General features: G+C 47.1%; 1 protein-coding gene across 5 annotated transcripts in view; it reads right to left on the bottom strand.

Annotated features, from left to right (window-relative positions):
* CHD9 (chromodomain helicase DNA binding protein 9) overlaps nt 1-26931 on the bottom strand; it is a 2197083-nt gene that overhangs the window by 1337551 nt on the left and 832601 nt on the right. For all 5 annotated transcript variants that reach the window (XM_086945174.1, XM_086945175.1, XM_086945176.1 and 2 more), the window contains one exon: nt 7906-8082. In XM_086945174.1, the coding sequence (XP_086801300.1) occupies nt 7906-8082 (177 nt within the window). The remainder of the gene's footprint in view (nt 1-7905; nt 8083-26931) is intronic.

The raw sequence follows: 26931 nt of genomic DNA, 5'->3' as shown, positions 1-26931 counted from the left end.
GGTTGATCAGGCAGCCTCAAAAAAGCTGAAAGAGCAGAAAGGTAGCCCTTGATAGTGCCCAGAGCAGAGCCCTGCTTGGCATGAGAAAGAAGAAAGAAGAACCTCAGAAAGAGGGACAGAGAGAGGATCCACAGCCTTTGCTGTGCACCATGCCACAAATCTGTTCCACCTGCAGGCGTATACCGACTTTGTGGAGGGACGCCTGGCTGCCAGAATGATGTTACAGACTTCAGGAGGCAAGTCAAATGGCCTCAACTGTTGCCGCTCCATCTCCAAACATTGAGGTGGAGACTGGACAGGTTCGGGTGGAGGACCGTCCCCTGCTGCTGCGACAGAAGGTCCTCCTGAAGAGGCAGACGAACCGGAGGATCGACTGAAATATTGAGTAGCTCGGGATACCAGTACCTTCGTGCCCAGTCCGGAGCCAAAAGGATGACTTGTGCCCGGTCGCGCTTGATCTTTAGCACTCTAGGCAGAAGTGGTATAGGCGGAAATCCGTCAACAGACCTCAACTCCACTCGCGACGAAAAGCGTCTTAGAGCGAGTGCCGCCTTGGAAATTCCAACGCGCAGAACTGATGACATTGCGCATTCTCTTCGGTGGTGAATAGATCTAACCAAGGATCTCCCCACTGCTGAAAGAGGCCTTGCGCCACGTCCGAGTTCAGACGCCATTCGTGATCCATCATGCACCGGCGGCTGAGTTCGTCCACCCTGGCGTTCAGAGAACCTGCCAAGTGTTGAACCACCAGGGTCACGCCCTGATGTTCCAGCCACTGCCAGAGGCGCAGAGCCTCCTGGCATAGGGTCCACGACCCCACCCCGCCCCGCCCTGTTTGTTGGAGTACCACATGGCGGTGGTGTTGTCCGTGAACACCTGCACTACACTACCCCGGACAGAGGGGAGGAATGCCTTCAGTGCAAGCCGGATCGCCAGTAGCTCCAGAAGGTTGATGTGGAGCCGGGACTCCACCGGAGACCAGAGGCCTCTAATCTCTGCCTCTCCCATGTGGCCCCCCCAGCCCTGGAGGGACGCGTCCGTCACAACTACGTGCTCCGGTTGGGGTAAAGAGAGGGATCTGTCGCTGACCCAATCGCGGTCCGTGAGCCACCACTGCAACTGTCTTGCAGTGCCCTCCGAGATCAAGACATGGTGGGACAAGTTGCCCTGATGCTGGGTCCAATGAAACTTCAGGTCCCACTGCAGAGTCCGCATCCCCCACCTGGCGTGATGCACCAGAAGGATGCAGGAGGCCATCAGCCCCAGAAGTCGCAGCGTCAACCTGACCGAGACTCGGGATAACGGCTGAAAGATCGGAATCTGAGCCTGACTATCCCGAACCCGCTGTTCGGGAGGATAAACCCGAAACTGCGCTGAGTCTAGAACCGCTCCGATGAAGAGGAGCTTCTGAGAGGGACACAGGTGTGACTTCTGCACATTGATGGAGAACCCCAGCAGGTGCAGGAGGTCGGCCGTAGTCTGGAGGTGGCTGACTACTGTCTGGGGCGAGCCCGCCTTTATCAACCAGTCGTCGAGGTAGGGGAAGACTAAAACCCCAAACCTGCGCAGATGAGCTGCGACCACCGCCATCACTTTCGTGAACACCCGTGGGGCGCTGGTAAGGCCGAAGGGGAGCACGGTAAACAAAGTGCTCGTGGCCTACCGTGAACCGCAGGTAACGCGAGTGGGCCGGCAGGACGGGGATGTCCTGCCAGTCCAACGCTACCATCCAGTCTCCCAGGTCCAGGGGTAAGACCTGAGCCAAAGTCAGCATCTTGAACTTCTCCTTCCGGAGGAAGCCGTTGATGTTCCGCAGGTCCAAGATAGGGCGTAGGCCTCCTTTGCCCTTCTTAGGAACCAGAAAGTAGTGGGAGTAACAACCACACCCCACTTCTGGCCCAGGAACGCGCTCGATGGCCCCCTTGGCCAAGAGGGCCGCAACTTTCTCTTGCAGAAGCCTCAAGTGATCCCCCGGCACGCGGTGGTACTGTAGTGGCATGGCTGGAGGGGTCGCCTCGAAGGGGAGGGAGTAGCCCCTTCGAACGATTTGCAGCACCCACCTGTCCGATGTGACAGTGAGACAGTGGAGGAGGTGATGGCGAACCCTGCCCCCCATTAGCGTCACATGGGCCTGAAATCTCGGACTAGGAGGGTTTACAGGCAGATGCTGCAGGGGTAGGTGTGGACTGACCTCGCCGTTGTCCCCGACCGTCGCCACGGTGGTTACCACGTCCGCCACCGCACTGGATGTTAGCCTGCGGGCCGTGGCTGGCAGGACGTGTGTGGGCACCCCTTCCTTTGCCACGAAAGGAGCGAAAGGCAACAGTTTGCTGGCGCGGGGCAGAGAGCCCCAAGGACTTGGCCGTAGCCCTGGAGTCCTTAAAGCACTCAAGCGCACTGTCTGCCTTGTCGTTAAAGAGGCGACGGCCGTCAAACGGCATGTCCATAAGGGTGTTTTGGACATCAGCCGAACAGTTGTCGGACCTCAGCCAGGTGCGGTGACGAATCGCAACCGTCGTTGCCATCGCTCTGCCCAGCGAGTGAGTGGTATCCAGCCCACACCGGAAGGAATACCGTGCCGCATCTCGACCCTCCAAAAGGGCTTGGGTGAGTTAAGTCCGGACCCCCTCCAGACATTGTGGCAGCACGACCGCGACCGTGTCCCACAGAGAGTGGGTGTAACGGCCCAAGAGACACGCGGTGTTAACTGACCGCAACCCCAAACTAATTGAGAACATCTTTTTACCATACTGTTCGTACCTCTTGGATTCCCGATCGTGGGGAGCGGTCGGGAATGCGGTCTGGGAGTTAGAGGCCTGGATGACCAGGCTCTCTGGGTGCGGTGGGTGGACAGGAAGTAAGGGTCGCCCGGAGCCAGGCGGTGGCGCCTGGCCATGTTCCTATCTACAGGTGAACCTATAGCGTGCTTGGAGCAAGTGCCCCCATGGATTATCCTGGATGTTTGCCTGTGACTGACTGTCAGCCCTACTGAATTTCATCACTATACTGAAAAGGACGGCAGCCTGTTCTGCACCAGACTGGCTTTCAGATACAGGTAAATGGATAGTTCAGCTGATCCAAGAGATCTGGCAGAATGCACGTATTACGCACTCTAGAGAAAAGTGTTAGGTAGGGTTAACATTATGATATATATTTGTATATTCATATAATCACTACAACATTAGAATTAATTGTTAAAGTGCTATGTTTCAGCTGTACTCTGATGATTTTAAAAACACTTTTTAAAATATTTGTATAATATGGTTATTGTCTAGTTTACATGAAATGATTGTACCTCGGTCTTTTTATGATTTTAAATTATCGAATAAAAGTGTTTTTGACTGATTGACACTACAACATTATCAAGGTTGAATTATTCATCTTCACCATTCTTGTAATGCTGGTCACAATGCTTTGTTTCCTTCTACTGATAATTGCAGCTCATTTTTTTTTCCTCCAGAATCTAATTGCTCATTTGCAATTCGTGTATTTTGTTGTCCAAACCTACAGTCTTAGTAGGAGCCGCACAACTGTGTACTTAGACACCGTAATCTCTGTACAGCTTTCTCTAATGCAGGCTTATAGCCATTGAGATCGCCTCTACATTAGGGTCTGTGACCAGTCTTCTCCAGCCGATTCATATGAAACTCCTCCACCTGTATTTCCATGTGTAGCATGCTAGGAACACCCACAGTTGTCCTGATGAGAGGAACAGATACTTAAGGCCAATGTACCCGGTTCACCTATGTTTTCAGTCTCAAGCAATTAAGTTTTTGTAGAGCCCAGACTTTGTCAATGTATGTAATAATATTTTGTTACTTATCTAACTTTTTAGGTTTCTGAACTATTTCGAATAATTATTTTGTGCGGTTATGAAAGTTTAGATGGCCTTTCCATTAAATAAATACATTTTCTAGTGTTCTGCCAAAAAGGAACTTTAGGCAAATTTGCAACTATAACAGATATGGGAACAAACCACCCAGGGTGGAAGCATTTTTAGAAGAAACTTCTTCGGAACCTTTTACAGTGAGTGAATAAAGTGCCTGTGCTCCACTATGAATCTGAGGACAAACAGTCTCTTTCAACACAGTGGCTCGAAGCTGGCATCCTGCCAGAAGACTCAATGTATATGTATAGCTCTCACGTCTGCAACCCAGAACAAGAAAACAGTAGCAGTAGGATTAGAAGAAAGGAATCTGTATCATGTTAGCTCTGGCCTTTCCACCTTGATATCTTACAAAAAAGGAGTTTATGAAGAGTTACTGGAAGAGCAAAGTATTTCAAAGGTCAGAGCTGTGAGCAAATTGCAATGCTTATTTCCGTAGAGAAACCAAAAAGGCTTTCAGTATCTGAATACATTGTTTCATATGAGAGATGCTCCCTACAAACGTTTTTAGTCAGCCACATCACAACAACTACCCAACAACTGCTACTTCGAACTCGGATGGGGGCATTTATCTCAAAGGATCAGGTTCCTGTATGGAAACAAACATTGCCAACATTACTCTGCAGACTCTGTGGCCAAGCAGAAGGAACTCTGATTCATTTACTGTGTTTTTTCCATCCCTGAATAACCTTAGACGTTTTTATCTATTACACGCATTTCGCACATTTCAAATTAGATAATTTCGGCCAGCATTTATGTTAGCATTGAACAGCCAACTGTTACAGGTAGCATGCAGGGCCACCAGATTCTTGCAGAAAGTTAGCTTCTTAATACAGAAAACTGAAAAACATTTTAGGAGATGAAATGCTTAAAACCAAAGGACTGAGGTGTTGATAATAATTTAGAACCTAAGACATCATTTTTTTTTTTAAATAGGATTGTATAGATGGCCTGTGTATTTTGTGTTCTTTTACCTTTTAAACGCCAATTGGAGGATTTTAGCACAAAAAATTGTATAGGTTTTAATTAACTATATACAATAAAATGTACTTACATTGTTTAAAAAAACGTATTAAGGAAATCTTGCTGATGGCAAGGGAGGTATTTCAATTATTATGAATCTGAAAAAGCTCACACTGCAAAGTTTAAAGTAAAAAGGAATATAGTAACAGTGCATCCTGGCAAATCGTATTTGATGTCTCATAATGACAATCATTCAAAGGAGGGCTGGAAAGTAATCTCTCTCTATAGATTTCAGATTCATCCTCTTTCTCTACGACGGTTACCTCCACAGAGCCATATCATCTACAAGTTCATTACCCCCTGAGACAGCCAGAATAGGATATCATATTCAGAGTACACCAACACCACCATAAAGTTATCTGCAGAGCTAATCCAATTCATCTGAATACTACAAACTACATATATATTAAAAAAGCACATCTATTGGTCACATTTCCTCATTCATCACGCCAAGTATTGTGTATTATAACAGTATAACTGCACCTCAGTTGTTATTACGCACAACAGGGAAACACTTGGCACACAAGCTACAAACAAAGGCAACTCACTTCCAATAACATCTCACAGTGTAGCGTGCTATCCATTTAGGTAAGCACTTCAATACCCCACATTGTGGTAGCAAGCAGTACACAAATGCTATAATTAGGCTGTTCAGGTTTTGGTTTCAACCAATTTCAACTGCTAGAAACACACCGGACCAAACACATTTCAACTGAGACTGGAAACCACTGATGAATTCCAACTACATACCAGCCTTGCAATATCCTCGAAGTGGATATGAGAGCACTTGGCAACAAAGGCCGTAACAATAAACCAAAGTGAAACCAAAAACACGGAGCACTTGTGTTTAGTACACTATATTGGAGAAGGATCCAGCTCTGGAAATGTTTCTAAATAAGTCTGTGACATGCCAACAGGCACTTTAGTACTGGCAAGTTGCCCCACAGGTTGCTAAATATATTAGGAGAGGGGTTTCACATCTTGCACTACTCTACCAGGTAAGAAACACAGAAGGGTCACGTAGAGCACACTGCTGCCTACCAGTTTAAACAAACATATTGATGCGCCCTTCTTTTTGCATTCCTTTGCCATTCAGCCTGCTTTGTCTACCCCATCAGAGACACTGTCAGACTGGCCAACATTAGTGCATGGCCTTTCTACATTGTCTGCCTTCATAATACTCAATATGCACATCCTGTAGCAAGCTCTCCAAGTCCGGTACATTATCCATCATGATTGAGGAAGCAGTACCCTAAATGGGAACCGCTTGGAACCTGACATTGGAGAGAGTGAGTGAGTGAGTGAGAGAGAGAGAGAGAGAGAGAGAGTGTGTGTGTGTGTGTGTGTGTGTTCTAAAAGATGAAACTGTGTGTGTAATGGGCTGCTGCATAAGAGTGCTGCGGTTTGTGTGTATTGAGTGGCAGAGGAAGTATGTGCAAGTGAGTTGTGAATGTACTTGGTAACAGGGGAAGTATCTCCAGGAGGAAGGGGGGGGGGGGGGTGTGTGTGTGTCTGTGTGTGTGTCTGTGTGTGTGTCTGTCTGTGTGTCTGTGTGTGTGTGTGTATGTGTCTGTGTGTGTGTATCTGTGTGTGTGTGTGTGTGTCTGTGTGTGTGTGTGTGTCTGTGTGTGTGTGTCTGTGTGTGGTTAATGAAAGTGTTTGTGTATGTTCTCTTGTCTCCCAGCTGCATGAATGAGTAGCCCAGTGAGTCAACGTTTTTACTTTGTAGTCCTTATTAGATAATGAGATAAATTGCAGAATACAATGAAAACCCTGGACAGGATAAGCTACTCATGGAGGGACCTGCAAACCTTGAGAGCTCTGCTGGGGGTCTATGTGTAGTTGGGAACAGTGTGAGCCTGGTTTCTGTGGATGTCAAGTTGCTGGGTGGATGTGAAGGAGGGAGCTATGTGTACTTGGCTACTGCATGTGAGGCTTGAGATGTATGAGCAGAATGCAGTTTGCCGTGATTGGCTACAGTGAATGAGCAAGCTGTATGCATGTTTGCAGATCAGGTATCCTCTCCAGGTTTAGCGCCAGGACATTCTGCCAAAGTCAGGAGTATGTGGGACATAGGAGAGAGAGACATATATGAGGTGCACCCTTCCCAGCCTCAGGCAATTAGTTTCCAGGACAGTCTGCTGCAGTCTAAGTGTGTGATTATCCCTGTCTCTATTGGCAGGATAAACCGGATTATAGATGCTGCTGGAGAGGTGGCACGTTAGGTTACTTTTACTTTTTTGTTCAAATAGGAATGTTGGATGAATGTATACATTAGCCATAAATAAGACAAGGGATCTAAGATGAATAGGCCCAGGGGTCCTGAAGCTAGAGAGCTGGGATAACCTTCCTCTGCTCAGGAACCATTAGGAGGAGCATAAAATATTTTCTTTAGAATGTAGTCAACTGTAAGTCTATCTCATAGCAGCCACAGCTAAACACAAAAACAAGAATGTACACGTTCGGGTAAACAAGGTGCTTAGTTATTTGGAGAAACCTTTACAGAGAGAAAGCTGGTTGAATTAAGAAAATTATCTTTGCAGCCACAAACAACAAGTAACCTCCCAGTCTACTGAAGATGAATTAACAGATTTTTTATAAAATGTACAGTGGGTGTATCACCAAGCAAGCTGAGCTAATGCTTTGCTGACACAGCAAAACAAAATCAAAGTGAGTACCCCCAGTGAGCTTTCATATGTCAATTGGTCATCCACAAAGACAAAAGACAGGATGGCACAGCTTTCTGCACTTCACAAGCTGCATTGTCCGTAAAGCTGAAAACAGACCTGTTTAGCTAGGTTTCTTTTTTAAAATGATTTGTTTCTACTGCCATTAAATACTGTTTTTCAATATCTTATAATCGCCAATAAAAAGTGACCAAATAATCTGAGAACTTAAATCCACTGCAATCATTCAGTGAAAATGTAGAATGCCAAGTAGTTAAAATATTCTTAAGAAGCTTTGCAAAAGTAACATTTATTGATATTTTTACCCACCAGATTCATGAGCTTCAGTCCTTCCAGCAGTTTGCAATTTTTATTCTTCAATCTGTGTGCTTCATCAATGATAACACAGCGCCACTCTATGGCATTGAGTTCTTGACAGCCACCAAGAATCATTTCAAAAGTAGTTATAATGGCATGGAATTTGTAAGCTCCACGAATAATACGCCCCTAGGGATTTGTGAACAAATATAACAATTGGTCAAGAAATTACAGAGCATCACATTTCTCATAGCTGTTATGTTTGCTCTAACATCCTTTAATGTTCATAATTATTTAGACGCAAGTAGTAAAATCTTTCTAGCAAGATAATTAGTACCAAATTTACTGTGTTTCAAATTTGACAAGTAAATCTTTTCGGAACTATGGGCAAATCAAGAATTTTACAGATTATTTAATTTCAATACATCAAGTTGATAAAATGCAGTGCTATCCCTCTTACAAGAAATGTATAGAGGCACACTTATCCATATTCATACAGGAACCAGCGCTTCATGATTAAGTGGTATTAGTGACAACAGCATTACGTTAATACAAATATCATCGAGTGAAGGGGACTTGAAGAAACAGTCTACATATTTAAGTGTTTATTTAGATTAGATATGTTATAGTTGTTGAACAGCAATAAATCAGTTCCATGAAGCAAATGTTTCTATGCCAGTCAGTCAGTCAGGTTACTTTATTCGATAACTTAATATCATAAAAGACATGGTACAATCAGGAAAATAAGAAAACTATTGATTATACAATAAAAATCTTAAAATGAGAAAATTCATGGTGTACATATTTTTACTCATGCATAAATATAGTCTTAAAAACATTATAAAAACTACAATGAATTTATACAATCAGACCACAATGTAAAAATACGTCCTAATCTGGGCCACTTAAGGTCAGTGGTGGCATAATGCTCTTGTTCCTGTGCATATGAGTACATAACACGAGGATCTAGGCTTTAATGGTAAATGTACCAATTAACCAATACTACATTGTAATCAACCAAAACATTCAAAGAACCATTCACATATTTCGTCAAATAAGGACTTCCTGATTATATAACTCTTTGCAGGGTATCCCCTTTACTAACTCTGCTATACACAAATCTATTTGTGCTGCCCCACACTTTTCTATTTGCTGAAGGTCAGCTTCGTGGACATCACTCTTTTTTCAACACAAGGAATGATGTCATATGTGCATATCACATATGCACATTGTCCCTATAATCGCCCGACTCCCCCTCAAGCCCTAGCCGCTTTCGTCCCTATTGATCTATCTAGCTCCCTTAGAATTCTTAAAAGCCTAAAGTCTGGCTCACCATCAGATCCATGTGCTGCTAGACGTTTGGCCGCCGTCGCGGAAACTATCAACCCTGAAGTCAAAAGGCTTATTAACATGTCTCTCCAGGAGGCGTAGGTCCTGCTGACCTGAAAGCAAGCTAAGATCCTGCCCCTCTTGAAAAAGCCCTCTCCTGATCCTATGTACCGTGGGAGCTATCGCCCTATTTCCCTCTTGCCAACCATGGTCAAGGTGTGTGAAAAAGTAGTGACGAAACAGTTGACAAAATTTATAGAGGGTGCAGCCTGCTCGATCCGGCCCAGTCAGGATTTAGGGATAACCTTAATACCGAACTCGCCTTGGTTGAAGTCTCGGAGGCTATCCGTGAATGCTTGGTCGCCAGTGGGAGGGTAGCCTTGATTTCGCTTGACCTCACAGCTGCATTTTATACGGTTCCCCACTCACTGTTGTTGACCAGACTGGCTGAAATAGGCATTATGGGGGGCCTTGGGGCAGGCTTAAATCTTTTCTGGAGGACCGCATGCAACAGGTCTGGATTCCTCAAGCCTCTTCCTCGCCCCAGAAAGTAACAACGGGGGTCCCATAGGGATCCTCCCTTTGCCCTCTCCTGTTTAATATTTATGTAACTCCCTTAGTACAACTGACAGAGGATCTAGGTGCAAAAATCATTGCCTACGATGATGACACGTAGCTTCTGTTCACTTGGAGAAAAAAATAAGAATTCTGTTGACGCTGACCAAAAATGCTTTACTTCAGTTTTTCATTGGTTGTCTTCTGTACAACTCAAGTGCAACGAAGAAAAATCCGAAATTCTTCTCTTCTGGAAGTTTCCCTCCAATTTTAGAGAAACACTCTGGCTGCCTGGCTCAGACTCACCAGTATCGGCTGGCCACCCCGTAAAAAAAAAAAAAAAAAAAAAAAAAAAATCGGTGGATTTGGAACGAGGAGAACCTTACCTTCTCAACTCAGATTAAGAAGCTGGCCGGGACGTGTTTTGGGCTTTTTTCCCCCTCCTGCTTAGGGGCGACAAGGGAAATAGTAACCCGTGCCCTTATTCTAACTCGGATTATGCTAACCCGCTCTATGCTGGCATTCCAGGCTATCTGTTGAACAGGTTGCAGGTAGTCCAGAAGGCAGCTGCCAGGCTCCTTCTTGACATTCCCGCAAAAAATAGCGTGAGACAACATGTAAGAGCACTACACTGGCTGCCTGTTGCTGAGCGGGTGAAATTCAAAACCCTTGCTATAGCTCACCACACGCTCAACACCTTAGATCTAATCTATCTCCAAAACCGCTTTTCCGTTTATGTTCCATCAAAACTACTCCACGTACCAACTTTTTTCCACGGTTCCCCGGTTTCGGTTACAAAGGATGGGGGGCTGTTCACATACTGCGAAGGCCGTTTTTGGCCCGGAATGCGCTTCTGCCTGCCCTACGTAGGACCCAGGACCTCGCCCTTTAAAAAAAAAAAGATTCAAAACACTTCTCTTTAACTATGTTGGCTATGTACTTCCTCTCAAGGTTCGCGCCTGAGCACTCTTGCAGTATCTGAGCGCGGTATAAGTGGAAATAACATAACACAATCAGACTACTTCTTACCAATAAACCTTCCAGAAATCTGAAGTCTTATGAAATTCAACTGACGCATGCTTATAGTCCTTCATGTCCTTGATGAGCTACCCACAAATATCTGAATCTATCTGCTGTAGTTTTTCATTTTTGTAGTTGTCTCAGGAAAATCCATTAACTTCTTTATCTAACTCATCACTTCAATCCAGTTTATAGTCTAAAAGTATTTCAGGGGGGTGTGGCCGAGTTGGAGGCGTGATAGGCCGGGTTTTGACAGAGCTCCGTCCTTGCCTGGTTTATAGCATCATCTATAGCATCCCCTGGCCAGTTATAGGCCACAGGGGTGCGACTGGCTCTTAGGTGAGCGTCATTTGCCCTGGAGCTCGTGGACCGAGCGATTTGTGGACGGGGATTCGACGGATCTAGGGCCGATCCCACGCGGGCTTCCTTGCCTCCTGAAGCCGGCGGCGGTGGGTGGAGGCGAACGTGGGGTCGGGCCTTGTCTACCCCCACTGAAGAGAACACAAAGCTCCAGCTGGTATGGCAGGCTCTGAAAAGCCTGGTGTGCAGTCTGGCGTTTGTGCACCCGGAGCTGGCGGCAACGGGTTGAGGCAGGCAAGAGAGCGGGGCTCGTCTGCCCCCACTGGAGAAGATCAGACTCACCTGTTGAAGCAGCCTGACCTGTTTTTGTATGCCTTGCTGGGGCCAGGCCTTGGAGCGGCTCGGGCGTGTTTGGTCGGCCTGTAGAGATCGCATTGGCACCGGTAGAAGTGCAGCTTCCCACGCTCACCCGGCTGCCCCTCCCAATTTGTTGGATATGCAGAGACCTGAATCCGATGTGGGCACCACAGCTTAGGCCTGTGTAGAACCCGACTCAGTGCAGTCCCCCCTCCTTTTCTTAAAAACTGGGTCATTGAAGCTGGAGGGGGTGGGTGGGTGATGGTTCAGGAGAGCAGTACAGCCTGCCTGGGTGCACTAGAGCGGGAATTGTTGCTTGCCCTCACCACGATCCGTCTACGGGTCTTTCAAGCAGCTCCCTGATGCCATACTATTACAGAGATGGCCACATCAAAAACAAAGAAGGACTGTTCAGTCCGCCACCTGCTGCTGAAGGAGGTGGCGGTTGCCCAGCAGGAGAAGACCGGGGCGAACAAGTCAAGGCTCCCTGGCGGGGGAGAAGGCGCCGAGGGACTGGTCACGAATGTGTTTCTGGAATCTCTCTTCGCTACACTGCGAGAGAACCTATAGACATTAAAGAAGGACCTGGCCTTGGAGTTAGGAGAAGAGCATCAAGATAGCGACAAAGTAGGGGAGAGAGTGGCGACCCTGGAGGAGGGTGCGACGGCAAGGGAAACAGAAATTCAAGCCAGTCAACAAGAAATAATTCCCCTCCAGGATCAGCAACTGGACTTGCAGGCCCATGCTGAGGACTTGGAGAACAGGTCAAACAACATCTACATCCGAGGTGTTCCTTCACGCGCGGAGGGCAAGGACCTTGAGGCATATGTCTAGGCCCTCTCCAGTACTATCGTGGGAGATGGAGCGCCGACCAACAAAGATAGGTCAGTGCCACCAGGTGGGTCAGCCCCGGGCATCGCCTTGTCTGCCAGTCGACGCCTTGGTTTGTGTCAATAACTTCAGAGAGAAGGAAGCAATACTCAAGGCCAGACAGGAGCAGAAATTACAATTCCGCGGTCATTCGCCACAGCTGTTCCAGGACCTTGCAGCAACTCTTCAGAAAAGAAGCGAGTTCCGCCTGTCATCACTCACGCTTGAAGGGAATTGCCTACTCCTCGCGACATCCCTTCCCCCTTCCGTTTCAATTTGATGGCAAGTTGTTCCAGTTGCGTTGCCTGTCGGAGGTGTGCAAGGACCATGGCATCGACCAGAGGTCCGGGTCTCCTGAGGGTAAGAGCAGGACACACTGGCTCCCTATCCCTCAGCAGGGCTGACTTGGCTCGCTCAATAGAGGCTGAGCGAAGTTTGGCGCTCGCTCCATCCCGACAAACGCAACTTCACCTTTTACTCTGCAGGCCACAAGACTTAAGCACGTCTGGACCACTTCCTAGCTTCCAACCTCAGTATGGGAACGAGTAACGACCTCCACCTTTGAGCCCCGTACGTTATCTGAACATGGCCCTATGACACTCACCTTGCGCATCTCCGCTCCCCACGCCCGGACCCCACCTTGGAGTTTACAGGAGACACTTCTACAATCACCAGACACAGTAGCCACCCTCAAGAAAACACTGGTTAACTACCTAGCCCTCAGTGACATTGTCACGGTTGCCCTTGACTCTGTGTAGGAGGCCCTAAAAGCCTCTGTTAGAGGCCCTAAAAGTGGTCGAATGCAGGGCCTTTACAGCGAAGGCCGTGCATGACAACAAACTGCGGAAAGGTAAATGGGAGGAACTTAAGAAGTCTATATTAGAATTGGAATCTATCCAAAAGCGCACCAGAGCCCCTTAGGTGTGGCGCGAACTGGAGAAGGTGAGGTGGCAGCTCGCACAGTTAGACCAAGACAGAGCAGAATTTGCAATGCTACGCCTTAAGCATAAATTTTACCCAGGGCCCAACAAAGGGGAGAGGATGGTAGCTAATCTATTGCACAGCAAGCACATGCGGTCAAGTCTATCCAGCCGCGTGAGGGCCCAATGGTCTGACGCTATTAGCATAGCCGAGAATTTTCAGGCGTATTACGCTGATCTATATGCAGGGGACCTCTACTTGGACCCAAACCCGGAGCATTATGTCCGGGCAGCGCCGGTCACGCCTCACCCCAATACATAAGCCGAGGCATTTGAGAGGTGACTATTCCTTATGTCGGACGATAAAAAGCTCATATCCAAGATCTACAGCTTCCTGCAGTCTACCACCGCAACACTACGCCCAGTTTTGCTTCAATGGGAAACAAAACTGGGCTGTACGCTCCCAAACAAAGAAAGGGAGGGCCTATTATATAGGGCGTACCATACAGCTCATAACTCTGTTCACACTGAAATTGCATACAAAATGATCATGTACTGGTACTACACCCCGCACGTATATAGCAATGGAAAACGCAGAGCAATGGCTGATGCTGGCAGGGTTGCGGTAACTGAGACAAGCAGATTCATTTCCTATTGCATTGCCCAAAATGTCCTTGATTTTGGGAAGAGGTACTGGCCGACATCAACTGTGCCTTTAAAACCGAGATACCAAAGTTTCCCGTCTACAGTCTACACCCTCTTGTTGCTACCTAACACACTCACATAACCCATCCGCTCTACCAGAGGGACACAGATAGCACTGGCCCTGAACACGGCCACACAGGCTGCTGCCGACAAACTGGGTACAGATAAAATCCCGGATCAATGGCTCCTCCAGTTATGGTCTTTCTTGGGAATGGAGAAGCTGTCAATGGCGACGGGATCTGATCAGTCAGCTTTCTCTAAAATCTGGTCTCTATTTTTCTCCATCCAATCCAAAGACTTTAGAGAACTGGCATGCCCAGTCTACTTGCAACTCTTGAGGTAGTTGCCATGAACCCATGAAAAGTTTCTGAACACATGAATCAACTGGCACTTTTGTTCGAATCGCGGCCCTGGATACTTATAGCCTGATGTTCTGGTTTCATGTCGGAAGGGGTAAGGATGGGGGTGGGTATGTGGGGTTTTGTCTTGTTTTTATTTGTCTTCCCGTGTTCACTGTTCGTAATTGGCCTGTATTTCATTCTATGGAGCACTACGGATTGCTGCCAATTTCGGGCAGAGATGCCAGTGGGGCCTGAAGACCGCTACATTCTCCTTTGATCCTTTACAGTTACTCTTCACCTCGCACCAATTAAGCGGTCGGCCCTTTGGGGTTATAGGCGACATGCTGTGTAACTTTTAATATCCTACTGCAATAGCATACTGTTGTACAGCCACTTCAGTTTTTCCACATACCTGACTTTGGAGCTCAGCACGGGTTGTAGGCGGCTTGCTGTGTAGTAGTAAATCCACATTAATTACCAATAAAAAAAAGATTTGATCCTAAAAATATTTCAGTGACGGTGATCCTAACTTCCCATATAGAATCCACACTTAATGCATAGTCATTGTCCCCTAAATTATGCTTTAAAAGGGTCTGCCGCACTACATTACTGTGTCTTAAGCCCCATACTGTGTTCAATTTGCTTTACATTTCATCAGATCTCCCTATTTCTGACTAAACTCTGTGAAACTCCCTGCTTAATGCTGCAAAAGATCTGATAGGCTTTGTATTTGCCATTTAAGTACTAAGCCTTTAGACAAATTCAAAAATTCTATTTAAATTAAAATCTAAAGATTTATTAAAAAGGTGGCAGAAGGGGGGAGGAGCCAAGATGGCGACTGGTGAAGACGTGTAGGCTCCCGGCTCCGGCAGCTACCTTTCCTCCGCGCTGATTATCCTGCATCTTATCCTGTAATTTTGGTGGCGGAATGCGCGCCACGTTGTGCTGACTCGTATCGACTTTCCCGGGCCTCTCAGCTCGCCCGGCAGCCGGAGATAACTGAGTGACGACATCGAGCCCTGGCCCCGGGACTATGCCACCGCACGTCCCCGAGTCTGGAAGGCTGAGAGGCGGCCGATCTGCCTGGGATTCGCCGATGCTGTGAGGGTGACACTCTCCTCCCGACTCAGACCCCTAGTTGTGCAGCCTGCTGAGGAACGCCGCGACCGGCGCCCTGTGATCTATTACCCCTCAAGATGCATTTCGAACAGAGCGTCTTTGTCTGAGGCTGGTGGAGAGAGAGAAGGAGCACACGGCCATGTTGGGATGATGTTTGATGCCTGCCCCCTCGGCCTGGTGTGCGGCCGGTAGCCCCGCAGTCCCCATGGTTGACGGCTCGACCTTCCTTGATTTTACGTGCTTGGAGCCCTGTGCTGCTGTTGGACCGCGCTACACTCGCATTGAAGCTTGCGCTGTGCCTCGACCACCAGGATGGGGTCTGCTGCCTCGGAGAATGGGGGTGAGCACCCGTCCCTGTTTGCCGGTGATGCTGCCCGAAGAGAACTGGGGGCCGGTTTGCTCGTTCCTCTCCGGGACCGTGACTGCGGGAAGCCCCAACCACCGCTCTCTTACAAAACTATCCTGGCCGCCCTGACCGAATTTAGGACGGAAATGAGGGTGGGTTTTCGAGCGCTGAGTGATTGCCTCGACACTATGGCGGCCGATCTACGGAGGGAGCATACTGCGGGGGGCCGGCCGACCCTGGGACTGTCTCCATTTGAACCTACGAGGGGTACAGTGTCGCTCTTTACTGGAGGAGAAGCCGTGACTTTCCCTGTCTCTATGGATGCCTGCCACCGGCCGACCAGTGTGTGTGTTTGCGATACTTTGTTTCCTTTGTCTCCGGTGCTTGACACTCTGCCGCCTGAAACAATGTTACTGCCTCATGCCCGGGACTCGCAACAGCTGGCCCCCTCGGTGGTTTTCCTATTGTTGCCTTCAGTCTGCGCTCCGGAGACCCCATATTTTCCTGATGGACTATGGAACTTGATTGCTCAGGACGAAGGATTTACTGGTGACGTTCGGTGGCCATTTTGTGGGACTGCTTTATTCTCCTTCAGTATGCGGCCATGTTGGTCCTTTGTCTGGGTGGGGGTGGGCCTTCTTTGTGTGCTTCGTTCTGGGGTCTGTACTAGGTCGGGTCAGGGCTAGGTTCTATTTACGCAGTCGGTTGCTTGGCTGGTTGGACCGGGATTGAGAGTGGTACATACTTGTTTAAGTCGCACACGATATACTGATTTTCCCCTAACTGTTTTTGTATTAATGCCTGATTCTTAGTAGTTGCAAATTGAGTGGGGATAGTGTTCCTGACTGAGGGGCTGGGACTGTTTGGATTGGCTCCTCCTCCCGCTTCCCTGGTAGTTTTTGGGAGTCGCAGATTAGAATGGTCTAGTCTCACTCTCTATATCTCAAAGTGTATATTTTTATTATTTTCTTCTTTTTTCTTTTCTTCTCTTCCTTTACTCTTACTACATTTCGGGTTCTTTATGGGGCGACAGGCACATTGTCGGGGGGGGGGGGGGGGGGGGGTAGGCCGTAGCCTCCGCATTGGTGTAGGGTGGGGGGGTAGATTTTATTTCTCTTATTTAGTTTCTATGGGCCTTTTTTCTCACTTTTCTGCGCTTTCTTGTACTGTTTTCCTTTCTGGGTCTGTGATAGAGGATGGTTGGGAGTGGGTGGCGCTGGGAGTGGCACGAGCTTGGTTCCTGTCGTCTGCTTTGTTTTTCTATTGTATTGCTACTCTGATGGGGTACTTCACGCAATTGTTGCTATTATTATTGCTGCCTACTCATGTGGGGACTATTGTACGGACTCGGATCTCCTTTGCACCTTCATTGATCTCTGTTTAATCCGAAAAAACTAAAAAATTAACCTTTACTTCTCCTTCCCCCTGGCGACGTGACTTTTCAGAATAAATGTTATTAATTGCTGCTATATCGCCTGACACCATTGGGGGACCGTATTGTTGGCACCTGCGCTCAAAAGTCTTGTGGCCGGCCGGATGGTTGTAGGCCCGTATTTGTCTTTCTGCAACATGCGCAATAAAGGTTTTCAAAAATTTAAAAAAAAAAAAAAAAAAAGTGGCAGAAGTTCCCTCTTCTCAAAAAGCATCCACTCCAAAAATGTAGATCTTTCTAATCAGCTTTGAACTGAGGACAATGATGACTTTTGACCTCATCTATTATACCCAAAGAGTTTCAAAGGTAGTTTTTCGAACTTGTTTGTCCCTGTTACCAACACTGAGGTAATCTATTGTCCTGGATAATCATGCCACAGGTATACTGAAGGATAAAAAATTCAAAACATTTCTTTAAATTAGAAATACCTAAGCCTCCATTTCTTACTTGTGTCTGTAGCCTAGATACAGATAACAGGCCATGTTCTTTCATCCCTTAGCCCAATGTGTATCACACATTTCTGTGGTATGTAAACCTCAATTGCCATATCTTTCATTAAATGTAATTTGATACAGAGTTTCAAATCCATCTATTTAGTGTGCAAATGGTTTCGGTGCGGACCTGAAGTGTGAGCAGGTTTATTAAGAGCAAATATTATTGAAACAGTTAAACTGGCCCTTCAGACAGTTAAACAATGGTCAAATAGTTTTCATGGGGTCGGAAATATTCACACGAGCCCAACAAATATTATATATCTCCACACAAACTTCCTCCCACGGAGAAATAATGAGTAACGCACACTCGCAGGAATTAAAATATTCCCCAACTCTTCTTTATTTCATAAATAAAGCAACTCCCAGGTCAGCAAAGAACCGACGTGTTTAGTTATCTCCTGATAACTTGCTCACGGTTACAAACTAACAGATTTAAACCATCCATTAAAAACACTACACATTACATCATGTGACTCGTAAAGTCATTCTAGTATTGTCAACAGACAGAGGATTCTGGTCTCCGTAGTCAAAATGGTAATACATGTGCATTAGTGCAGGTCATCAACACACTTTAGGTTAAATCCTAATATTGCTATTGAATTGGAACATTTTAATTCATATCAATTTAAAATAATTTCTGAAATTGTATATTTTTCTTGATTGTTTTAGTTGTGTTTTAAGGTCACGTTTATTTTTAGATCCAAATTTCGGTAATTATGGTATTATTTATCGTGCCTCAGTATCTTTTATGAAGACACGATAAAGAAGACCGCGCTTAGCTATATATTTTCCAACCCTCTAGTGGGTCAAAATTGGTGATAGACTAATCGTTTATTTAGGTAATTCCCTATTCATCTGCTGTTCTGCACATGTGCCTATTATATTTTAAGCCCTCCAGTGGGCATTCTCTAGTTATGTTTCGATCTTTCTAGTCTAATAGCCAAAGCAAGGTCTTTTTAACGTATTACTAACACTTTGTGATTTAAGACCTTTTCCAAAGCAACCTAACCAATAAACCCGAAAGGGATAAGAAGAATTTTTGTTACTACTACCACCATATATACACACCAAAAGAAAAATTATTTTCCATATTCCTCATAAAATGAACTGGGCAGTCTCGCCAACACAAAACAAAATTAAAGTTCTTCAAAGATGTACATACAATTCCTCACTCTGATTGAGACCCCAGGGAGTAAAGGTTCGAAAGTTTAAGATTTGGTGAGATTCTCTCTGTCTCAATTTCTTTTCCCGATCTCCACCTCTCTCACTGGTAGAGATCGTTTCAAGAGTATAAAAGCGCAAAACTTTCCAATCACCACCATGATTCGCTTCCATATGATTTGCAACTGCGTTGCTCCTATCACAGTTTACAGTTGCTCGTACATGCTCGAGTATTCTTTTTTTAACTCACATTTTGTGCTGCCAATGTATTTTAATGCGCACGGGCATTCAATTATATATACAACATACTGGTTCTTACATGTAATCAACTCTTTGATCAGCCATTTTTTGTTATTCGGCAATGTTACCATGGTTGTATTATTGGCAATTTGACAGACTTTACACGTTTGACATTTGATAAAGCCTTTGGTTTTCAGCCATTGTGTTCCTTACTTCTTTCCAATTTTAGGGCGATGGCTATGTATCAAGTTTTGTGCACGGCGGTAGGTGACATTAGGATGTTTACCCATAATTTTCCCAGCTGTGGGATCAAGTTGTAGTCATTTCCAATTTTTTCTTAAGATTTTGGCAATCTGTTTGGATTCTCTGGTATAATCCAAAATAAGTCTTACTGGGACCCAGAGACTCACCTGTCGACGGTACTGCGTGAGGTCGTACTGTTTAGCTCTCTGTCGGGCATTCATCTTACCTGGAGCAAGTCGCTCATGTTTCCCCTTACCCCGGCTAGGAAACAATTTGAGCCGGAATATCCTATACAATGGACTATCGACGCAGTACGATACCTGGGAATTCGGCTGCACACTGACTCGGAAGTGATACTACGAGAAAACTATGGCACTACGGTCTCTAAAATGGAGGATGACATCAACAGATGGATCACATTGCCACTGTCATTATTGGGGCGAATTGCGCTCATGAAAATGGCGGTGTTACCGCGACTCCTTTTTTTGTTTTGCAACATTCCTATGGTTTTATCTACGGATTTCTTCAATCAGTTGCGTGCCCAAATGATCCGTCTTGCGTGGGCTGGAAAGCAACCGAGGGTTGCGTGGAATATACTTATGCGCCCATACGCCTCAGGGGGACTGAATGCCCCGGATTTAGAATTATATTATCGGGCAGCACAAGCTGCACCTGCATATCAATGGATACATGGTCCAGGGAGCATCCCCCATATCCGCACTGAGACAATGGTGGCGGATCCCACGCCCTTACCAACGCTACTGACGAAACCTAGAGACCGACGTACGGGCATATTGGATTCCTTGAATTTGGTGACTCACACTTGGCACCACTTGATGGATGTACAGACATGTAGTCTGATGTATGCTCCAGCCGCTATGATCGAATGGTGCTCATGGCTGACTCCATACTCCGATAGGGCAGTGCGAACAACACTAAAGGCACTAAGTATACACAAGATGGGAGATTTGTTTGTTGATGGTGCTGTACGTACATGGGAAGAGATAGTAGCAGGAGAAAATGAGGATCACCTGCTGCGACGTTTCCAGTATCACAGTGTGAGACATGCGTTGAGGGCGCACCTGGGTGCATAGATGGAGGAACCACAGACTGTCACTGCGTTCAGTAACGTGGTTACTGCTAAGACACCTGACAGACTGATAGCTAAACTGTATGCCATCGCCCTAGAGGAGAGAAACGCAGAGTACGCCAAACCAAGGCTAGCATGGCAGGCGGATCTAAAAATGGACCTAGATGAAGAAATCTGGTGGAAATGGTACTCAAGTACCAAACTCATCTTTCTAAATGGGAGACATATGTTACTACACTTTAAATATTTGAACAGGTCTTACTACACTCCGGAAAGGTTACATGGATACAAACTGCGCAAGAACGCTCATTGTGAGAGATGCGGGATGACGACAGCAGATGTTCTACACGTGGCGTGGTCATGCCTTGTGATACAGGCTTTTTGGTAGGAAGTGTACAGAGAGGTTAATGACACCACACAGCTGACACTGACCCCGGACCCGTTACTGGCAATATTAGGCTACTCCAGACATATACGACCGGCACGCAGAAGACTAGTTGACAAGGCATTTTTACTGTCTAAAAGATGTGTGGCACTGCATTGGATGCGGGGCCAAGCCCCCACCTTGTTGCAGTGGGCAAGCGAGATGGCATATTGCTGCACCCAAACAGAGCTATAAAGTGACCTGTTACCCCCCCCAGCAGTAGCCCTAAACAGTTCTGGCCCTCCTTCCTCGAGCGTCAACAGCCACAGGACGACTCGAGGGAGGCTGAATCGTACACTAGTCTGGAGAGGCACACGACTCTCCCCCCCCCACCCTCCCCTGACTGAGGACGGAACTACATGCGAAGTGATACATAGAAGGAATCTCAAATAAAGGAGTCCCGTATTGTGTCTTCTGAAAGAGGTAGCACCTTACTTCATCTATGAGCTAGACGCAACCTTAGATAACATGTTGCATGTCTTTCATAATGAACGTTGCCTATGTAAGTCTGTACTTCATTTTCTATGCATTGTTGAAATCATGTATTCCTGTGTGGACTGTTTTGGTCTGTTTGAGAAATGCCAATAAAAATATAAATAAATAAAAAAAATCAGAAAAAAAAGTCTTACTGGGTCCCCAGTTTTGTTTTTCTCATATGTATATATATATGTATATATCCAACAAGAGTTGCCGGCAGAGAAAAGGGCCAACACAGGTAGGTTGAATCTGCCATTCGTTTATTCGAGAAGCAATATATATATATATATATATATATTCATATTCCAAGGTGACTTACTTGTAACTTATTGTTAGGGGTGTGCTGTATTTCAACAATTACAGGTTACTGAGCTACTAATTTGCAAAACAACCATGCACTGCTTAGAACACCACACATTACATCAACTCTTCTATTCCTTTCTTCTGCTGACGGCCTTACCTGCCTAGCAATGTGTTTGAGTTGGCTTTTCTCCATTGTGTTGGTGCCCCTATTTCTATTGTTCAAGCCACTGCACCAAACATGTTGCTGTCTTTGTTTGGAGGTATACTTTGAGGACGGACTATAACCATGTCTATGAGCAGTGGTGATTGCTGGAGATACACCGGCACATTATTCTTAATGAATGGTGGGATCTGTGTGGAAGCTGTTTACTGCTTCTCCACAATAGTAGTTACTGGCTCTCTGGAGGCCTTTCTGCCATTTTTTATCACACATTACAACAATGAAAACTGCTTTTTTGTTGGAAGCAGGGTTTCAATTTACCTCCTATAACTAATATTTATCAGTTTCCCTCTTCATCAAAACATGGTGTAATATGATACTATCTGGAAGGGATGGTTTGGATGGACAAGAGCCAACCTCTTCTAATGGAGAGTGTCTCCATATTTCAGCAGATGTTTTTATCTTGACTTTGCTCTCCTAAGGATATCTCTGATTTAACCTAAATTCGGCCTCTTGAGGCTTTACACTTGTTTCAGGGTTTAATGGTGTCAACCTTTCCTCCTCCATTTCTTCCTGGCTTTTTTTGATTGATTAGGAATTTTGAAAGCCTGGAGACTGTGGCAGTTATTTGAGCCTTGAGGCATTTATTCTTTTGAACATCTAGTCTTCTAATTCTATTCAAATTTGTGCATCAAATTGCCTTTTTTCCTAGAAGGGAGGAGGGTTATGCTACCCCTACCTTCTAGAGGCACAAGTCACTTACCTTCGGTAACGATGCATCTGGTAGAGAGGATTCTAGCTGCAGATTCCTTAACATAGAATTATCTCCTGGTGTGAGAGTGGATCCGGAAAAAATTTGCCACAGCATCTCTGCCCGCCGGGGTACAGCACCACGTGACTCTGCCCTGATGTTGTCCGCGTACGCAACGTCAACGAGGTCAAATAAGTCCCACACCGGTGTGCTGACATCCGTTTTCTTCGGAGAACATATCCACGCCACAACGCAGAGCCATCACAAACAAAACTGTGAGAGTATGGGAATAGTGTGCGAAAAAAATCAGTCAAAGCGAATGGTGAGGAACAGCACCATTAGTGACAGTGCCAGGCACTGCCACTGAGAGTCATGAAAGGAAAAAAGCAGAGCACCACTCCGAGGAGCAACCCTGCAAAGCGAAGGCGATATCCTCCCTGGAAGCAGACAATCATGTGAAAAATGTCATGGCAGACAGAAATCTGCAACCACAATCTATAACAGAAAAAGAGCCACAAGCCCGGAACAGAAGAGTAACAACAAGGTACTCCAAGACATCACCATCAATGAGTGTCGTACCCCTTTGTAAAAAGCTAAGGACTGAGGCATTGCCAAGAGACCCAGCCCCAGAGGACTGCAGAGAGGTCGGAAACTCCAAGCAATGAAAAGAGATTATGAGTAGGCCCCACACTGGAAATCAGGGAGTAGGGATGCAGAAGTACACATTACCAGAAAGGAAAGAGTGGAACAAATAAACAGAACAAAGCACCCTGCCAGGGAGGAAGTGAAAGAAGGCACTCACAGAGGACAAGCCACCTGAGGGAGGCAAGTGCAGAAGACCCAGCTCAAAGTCCTCGCAGAATGGGCGGAAGGGCGGGCCATGAAGGAATCTGCAGCCAGAATAATCTCTACCAGATACATAGTTACAGAAGTTAAGTAACTTGTACATCTGATAAACACTTGTAGCCGCAGATTCCTTAACGTAGAACAGATACCCTAGCCATACCCAAAAGCACGGGGGGGTGATGGGAGAGAGAGGGTCTGCGAGAGAACCTCACCAGCTTGGAGGGACACAGGGCCCCAACAGGGGATGAATCATGGGGACAGGAAGGACGTCCCAGCCCCCACCAAGCAGAAGTAAGCAAGCACAAGGCGAAGGGAAGGCCAGGACACCCTAAACCTACCCGAGGTACAAAGGGCATCCGCCAGAAACTCCTGGAGGGACAGACAGCGCCAAAAGAGAACCAAGGAATAAAGAAAACCACCCAAACCCCAGGGAGAAGAGATGGTAACGGAGGCAGAGCCCGCCGCAGGGAGAACACACACACACACAGCGAAGGGGACAGCTGAACTGGCATCAGCCCAAGGCAATAGCTGAGAAGCGCAGGCGTGATAAGCAAGACAGTCGCGCAAAGCTCAAGCAGAACAGAGGGCAGGAGCACAAGGGTACACGCCAAGGCCCATGAAAGTGGACCATAACAACCAGACGAACGCAGCCGGCGGCTGGTGAAGACCACTAAGCAGCGCGCCCAGAACAAACCAGGCGCAAGACAAAGGTAGAGGCAAAGGACCCCCAGAACAAGTACCAGAGAAGGACAGTTCCAGAGACACAAGGCGACCCACGAAAGAAGTGGGACCAGCCAGAAGATAGGAAAGAGAAAAGCGTAGGACAGACCTAACCTTGCAAACAGAGCCCAGGAGAATACCATGAGGATCCTAGACCCCCTGGAACAAGAGGTGGAAAACCAGGCAGAAACGTCGGACAACAAGGTAGAAACACAACAACACTACGCCGCACTCGGCAGCCCAAAGTCAGCCTGGCGATACAGCGGATACATAAGCAGAACAGAGCAGAAACTGGAGCAGCGCAAGCTGTGCCAAGACAGAAGAAAAAAGACCGCACCAAGAGGTATACAGTGACGCCAAGAAAGGCTAGGAACCCGAGAGAGTGTCTACACTCGCCCAACTTAGGACAAGGCTACACAATAGCTACAAGTACCCCACCTAGGGTATGACACGTCCCAAAACAAACATGTGAACCCTCTTAGGGAAAACACTTCACAGCAGAGGTCAAAAACATAAGGGACCTGTGGGTAGCACCACAGACGGCTTACCAATCAACAAAAAATGACACAGATGGTCCAACTTGAGGACCTATACGGCTTCATCAACAGCCAAAAAACACACAAGCTAAAAAGCTGTACAGCAGCTAACAGTACAGAGGGGCCAACTTAAGGACTCTGAAGGAATTCCAAGTCAAACAGAACACAGACGGGCTAAACGAAAACACTAGGCTCTAGGCTTAAAGATAAAGGTGGGATAAACGCCTCCCATAATACACCTACGGACCAACAGGAGGAGGAATGTGGAGCCCCGCAAAGAGTTGTTAAATGGCGGAGTCCGCATGGGTGTTAAATAAAAGAATCCCATCATAAGGCAGGTCAACAAGACGCTCCCTAATATTCTCCAAAGAAACGCCATCCCGCAACCAAGCATGGCGGCGGAGAGCCACATAGCTTGCCATAGCGCAGCCGAGAGAATCAGAAACATCCAAGGCCGAACTGAGAATAAATGCAGCTAACTCCCAATCATCCAGCACATGGTGCCACAGATCAGCGCTGGCACCTTCATGTGAGGAGCGAGACAGAAGGAACTCTGTGGAATCCCAGAGGCTGGAGGTAGCCCTAGCCAACACACAAAGTGTAGCCCTAGCCAACACACAAAGCACTAGTGGAAGCGAAGATGTTACACCCCCAGGAGTTCAATAACCGGACCCTAGCCAACACAAAGCACAAATGGAAGCAAAGATGTTACGACCCAAAGAGTCTAACAACCGGGCCTCCCGTGACGGAGGGAGCATCACTGCAGGCAAAGAAGGAAAGGCAGTCTGCACGAGGGTGCCCTGGGCAGTAGGGTGGAAAGACAGGCAGACTGGATCGTGCGGAGCATGACGGCGGAGGAGCGGCTGAGGCACCGGATCCCCCGTGGCAGGACGCCCCCATAAGAGTTGTGGAGCAAAGCTTTGAATGGAATAAGCAGCTCCCCTCCACCAGACCCCTGGTGGAGAACTTCTAAAAAATGGTCCATAGGGAATGGAGGGACCGGGTTGCCCATTTGCAAAATCCCAGTCAAGTCAAGTCAAAAGATTTATATAGCGCACTACATACCCGTAGGGTCTCAAGGCGCTTGAAGAGGGTGGGGAATTACTTGTCGAATATCCAAGTTTTAAGTTGCTTTCTGAATGCTAGGTGGTTCTGAGTGAGACGAAGGTGAGTGGGGAGTGAGTTCCAGGTTTTAGCTGCGAGGTAGGTGAAGGATCTACCTCCCATGGTGGTTTTGTTGATGCGAGGTACGGTAGCAAGGGTTTGGTTGGAGGATCGTAGCTGGCGGGAGGGGGTGTAGAAGGAAAGTCGTGTGTTGAGGCATTCGGGTCCAAGTTCGTAAAGTGCTTTGTGTGCGTGGGTTAGGAGGCGGAAAGTGATCCTCTTATTGACGGGAAGCCAGTGGAGGTTTTTCAGGTGATTAGAGATGTGGTCTTTACGCGGGATGTTTAGTATGAATCTGGCTGTTGGGGGGGGGGGGGGGGGGGGGGGGGGGGGGGGGGGAAATTGGGGTGCGACCGTGCTCTTTGCCGGGGCCGGTTTTCGGCCGTTTTTGTTACAGGGCCGTTTTTGCAGCTATGCTGCAAAAAACGGCCCTGTAGCAAAAACGGCCCCTGGGGTCCAAAACCAGCCCCCACCCATGCGGCCGACCGGGGGTTTGCCCGGTGCCCGCAACGGCCAGTCCGGGCCTGATACCGGCGTAAAGGGTGTTTCCGTAGTCCAGGCAGCTTGTAACCAGTGCATGGGTGACTGTTTTTCTGGTTTCGGTGGGGATCCAGCGAAATGTTTTTTTGAGCATGCGGAGAATGTTGAAGCAAGATGATGAAACGGCGTTGACTTGTCTGTTCATAGAGAGTGAGGAGTCGAGGATGACCCCCAGGTTCCGTGCGTGGTCCGTCGGGATGGGTGCTTTTCCAAGGGCCTCTGGCCACCAAGAGTCATCCCAGGAGGAGGGGGAGGTACCTAAGATAAGGACTTCTGTTTTGTCTGAGTTTAGTTTCAGACTGCTGTGCTTCATCCACTCGGCCACTTCTTTCATTCCTTCATGTAGGTTGGTTTTGGCGGTGTTAGGGTCTTTGGTGAGTGAGAGGATCAGTTGAGTGTCGTCAGCGTAGGAGATGATGTTGAGGTTGTGTTGGCGTGCGATGGTCGCGAGGGGGCTCATGTATACGTTGAAGAGGGTGGGGCTGAGTGAGGATCCTTGTGGTACGCCGCAGATGACTTCAGTGGCCTCTGACTTGAATGGTGGGAGGCGGACTCTCTGGGTTCTTCCGGTGAGGAACGAGGTGATCCATTCCAG

This window comes from Lissotriton vulgaris, chromosome 12 (genome assembly GCF_964263255.1).
Source record: "Lissotriton vulgaris chromosome 12, aLisVul1.2, whole genome shotgun sequence".
Taxonomy (NCBI): domain Eukaryota; kingdom Metazoa; phylum Chordata; class Amphibia; order Caudata; family Salamandridae; genus Lissotriton; species Lissotriton vulgaris.
This window is presented reverse-complemented; position numbering and strand designations above follow the sequence as displayed.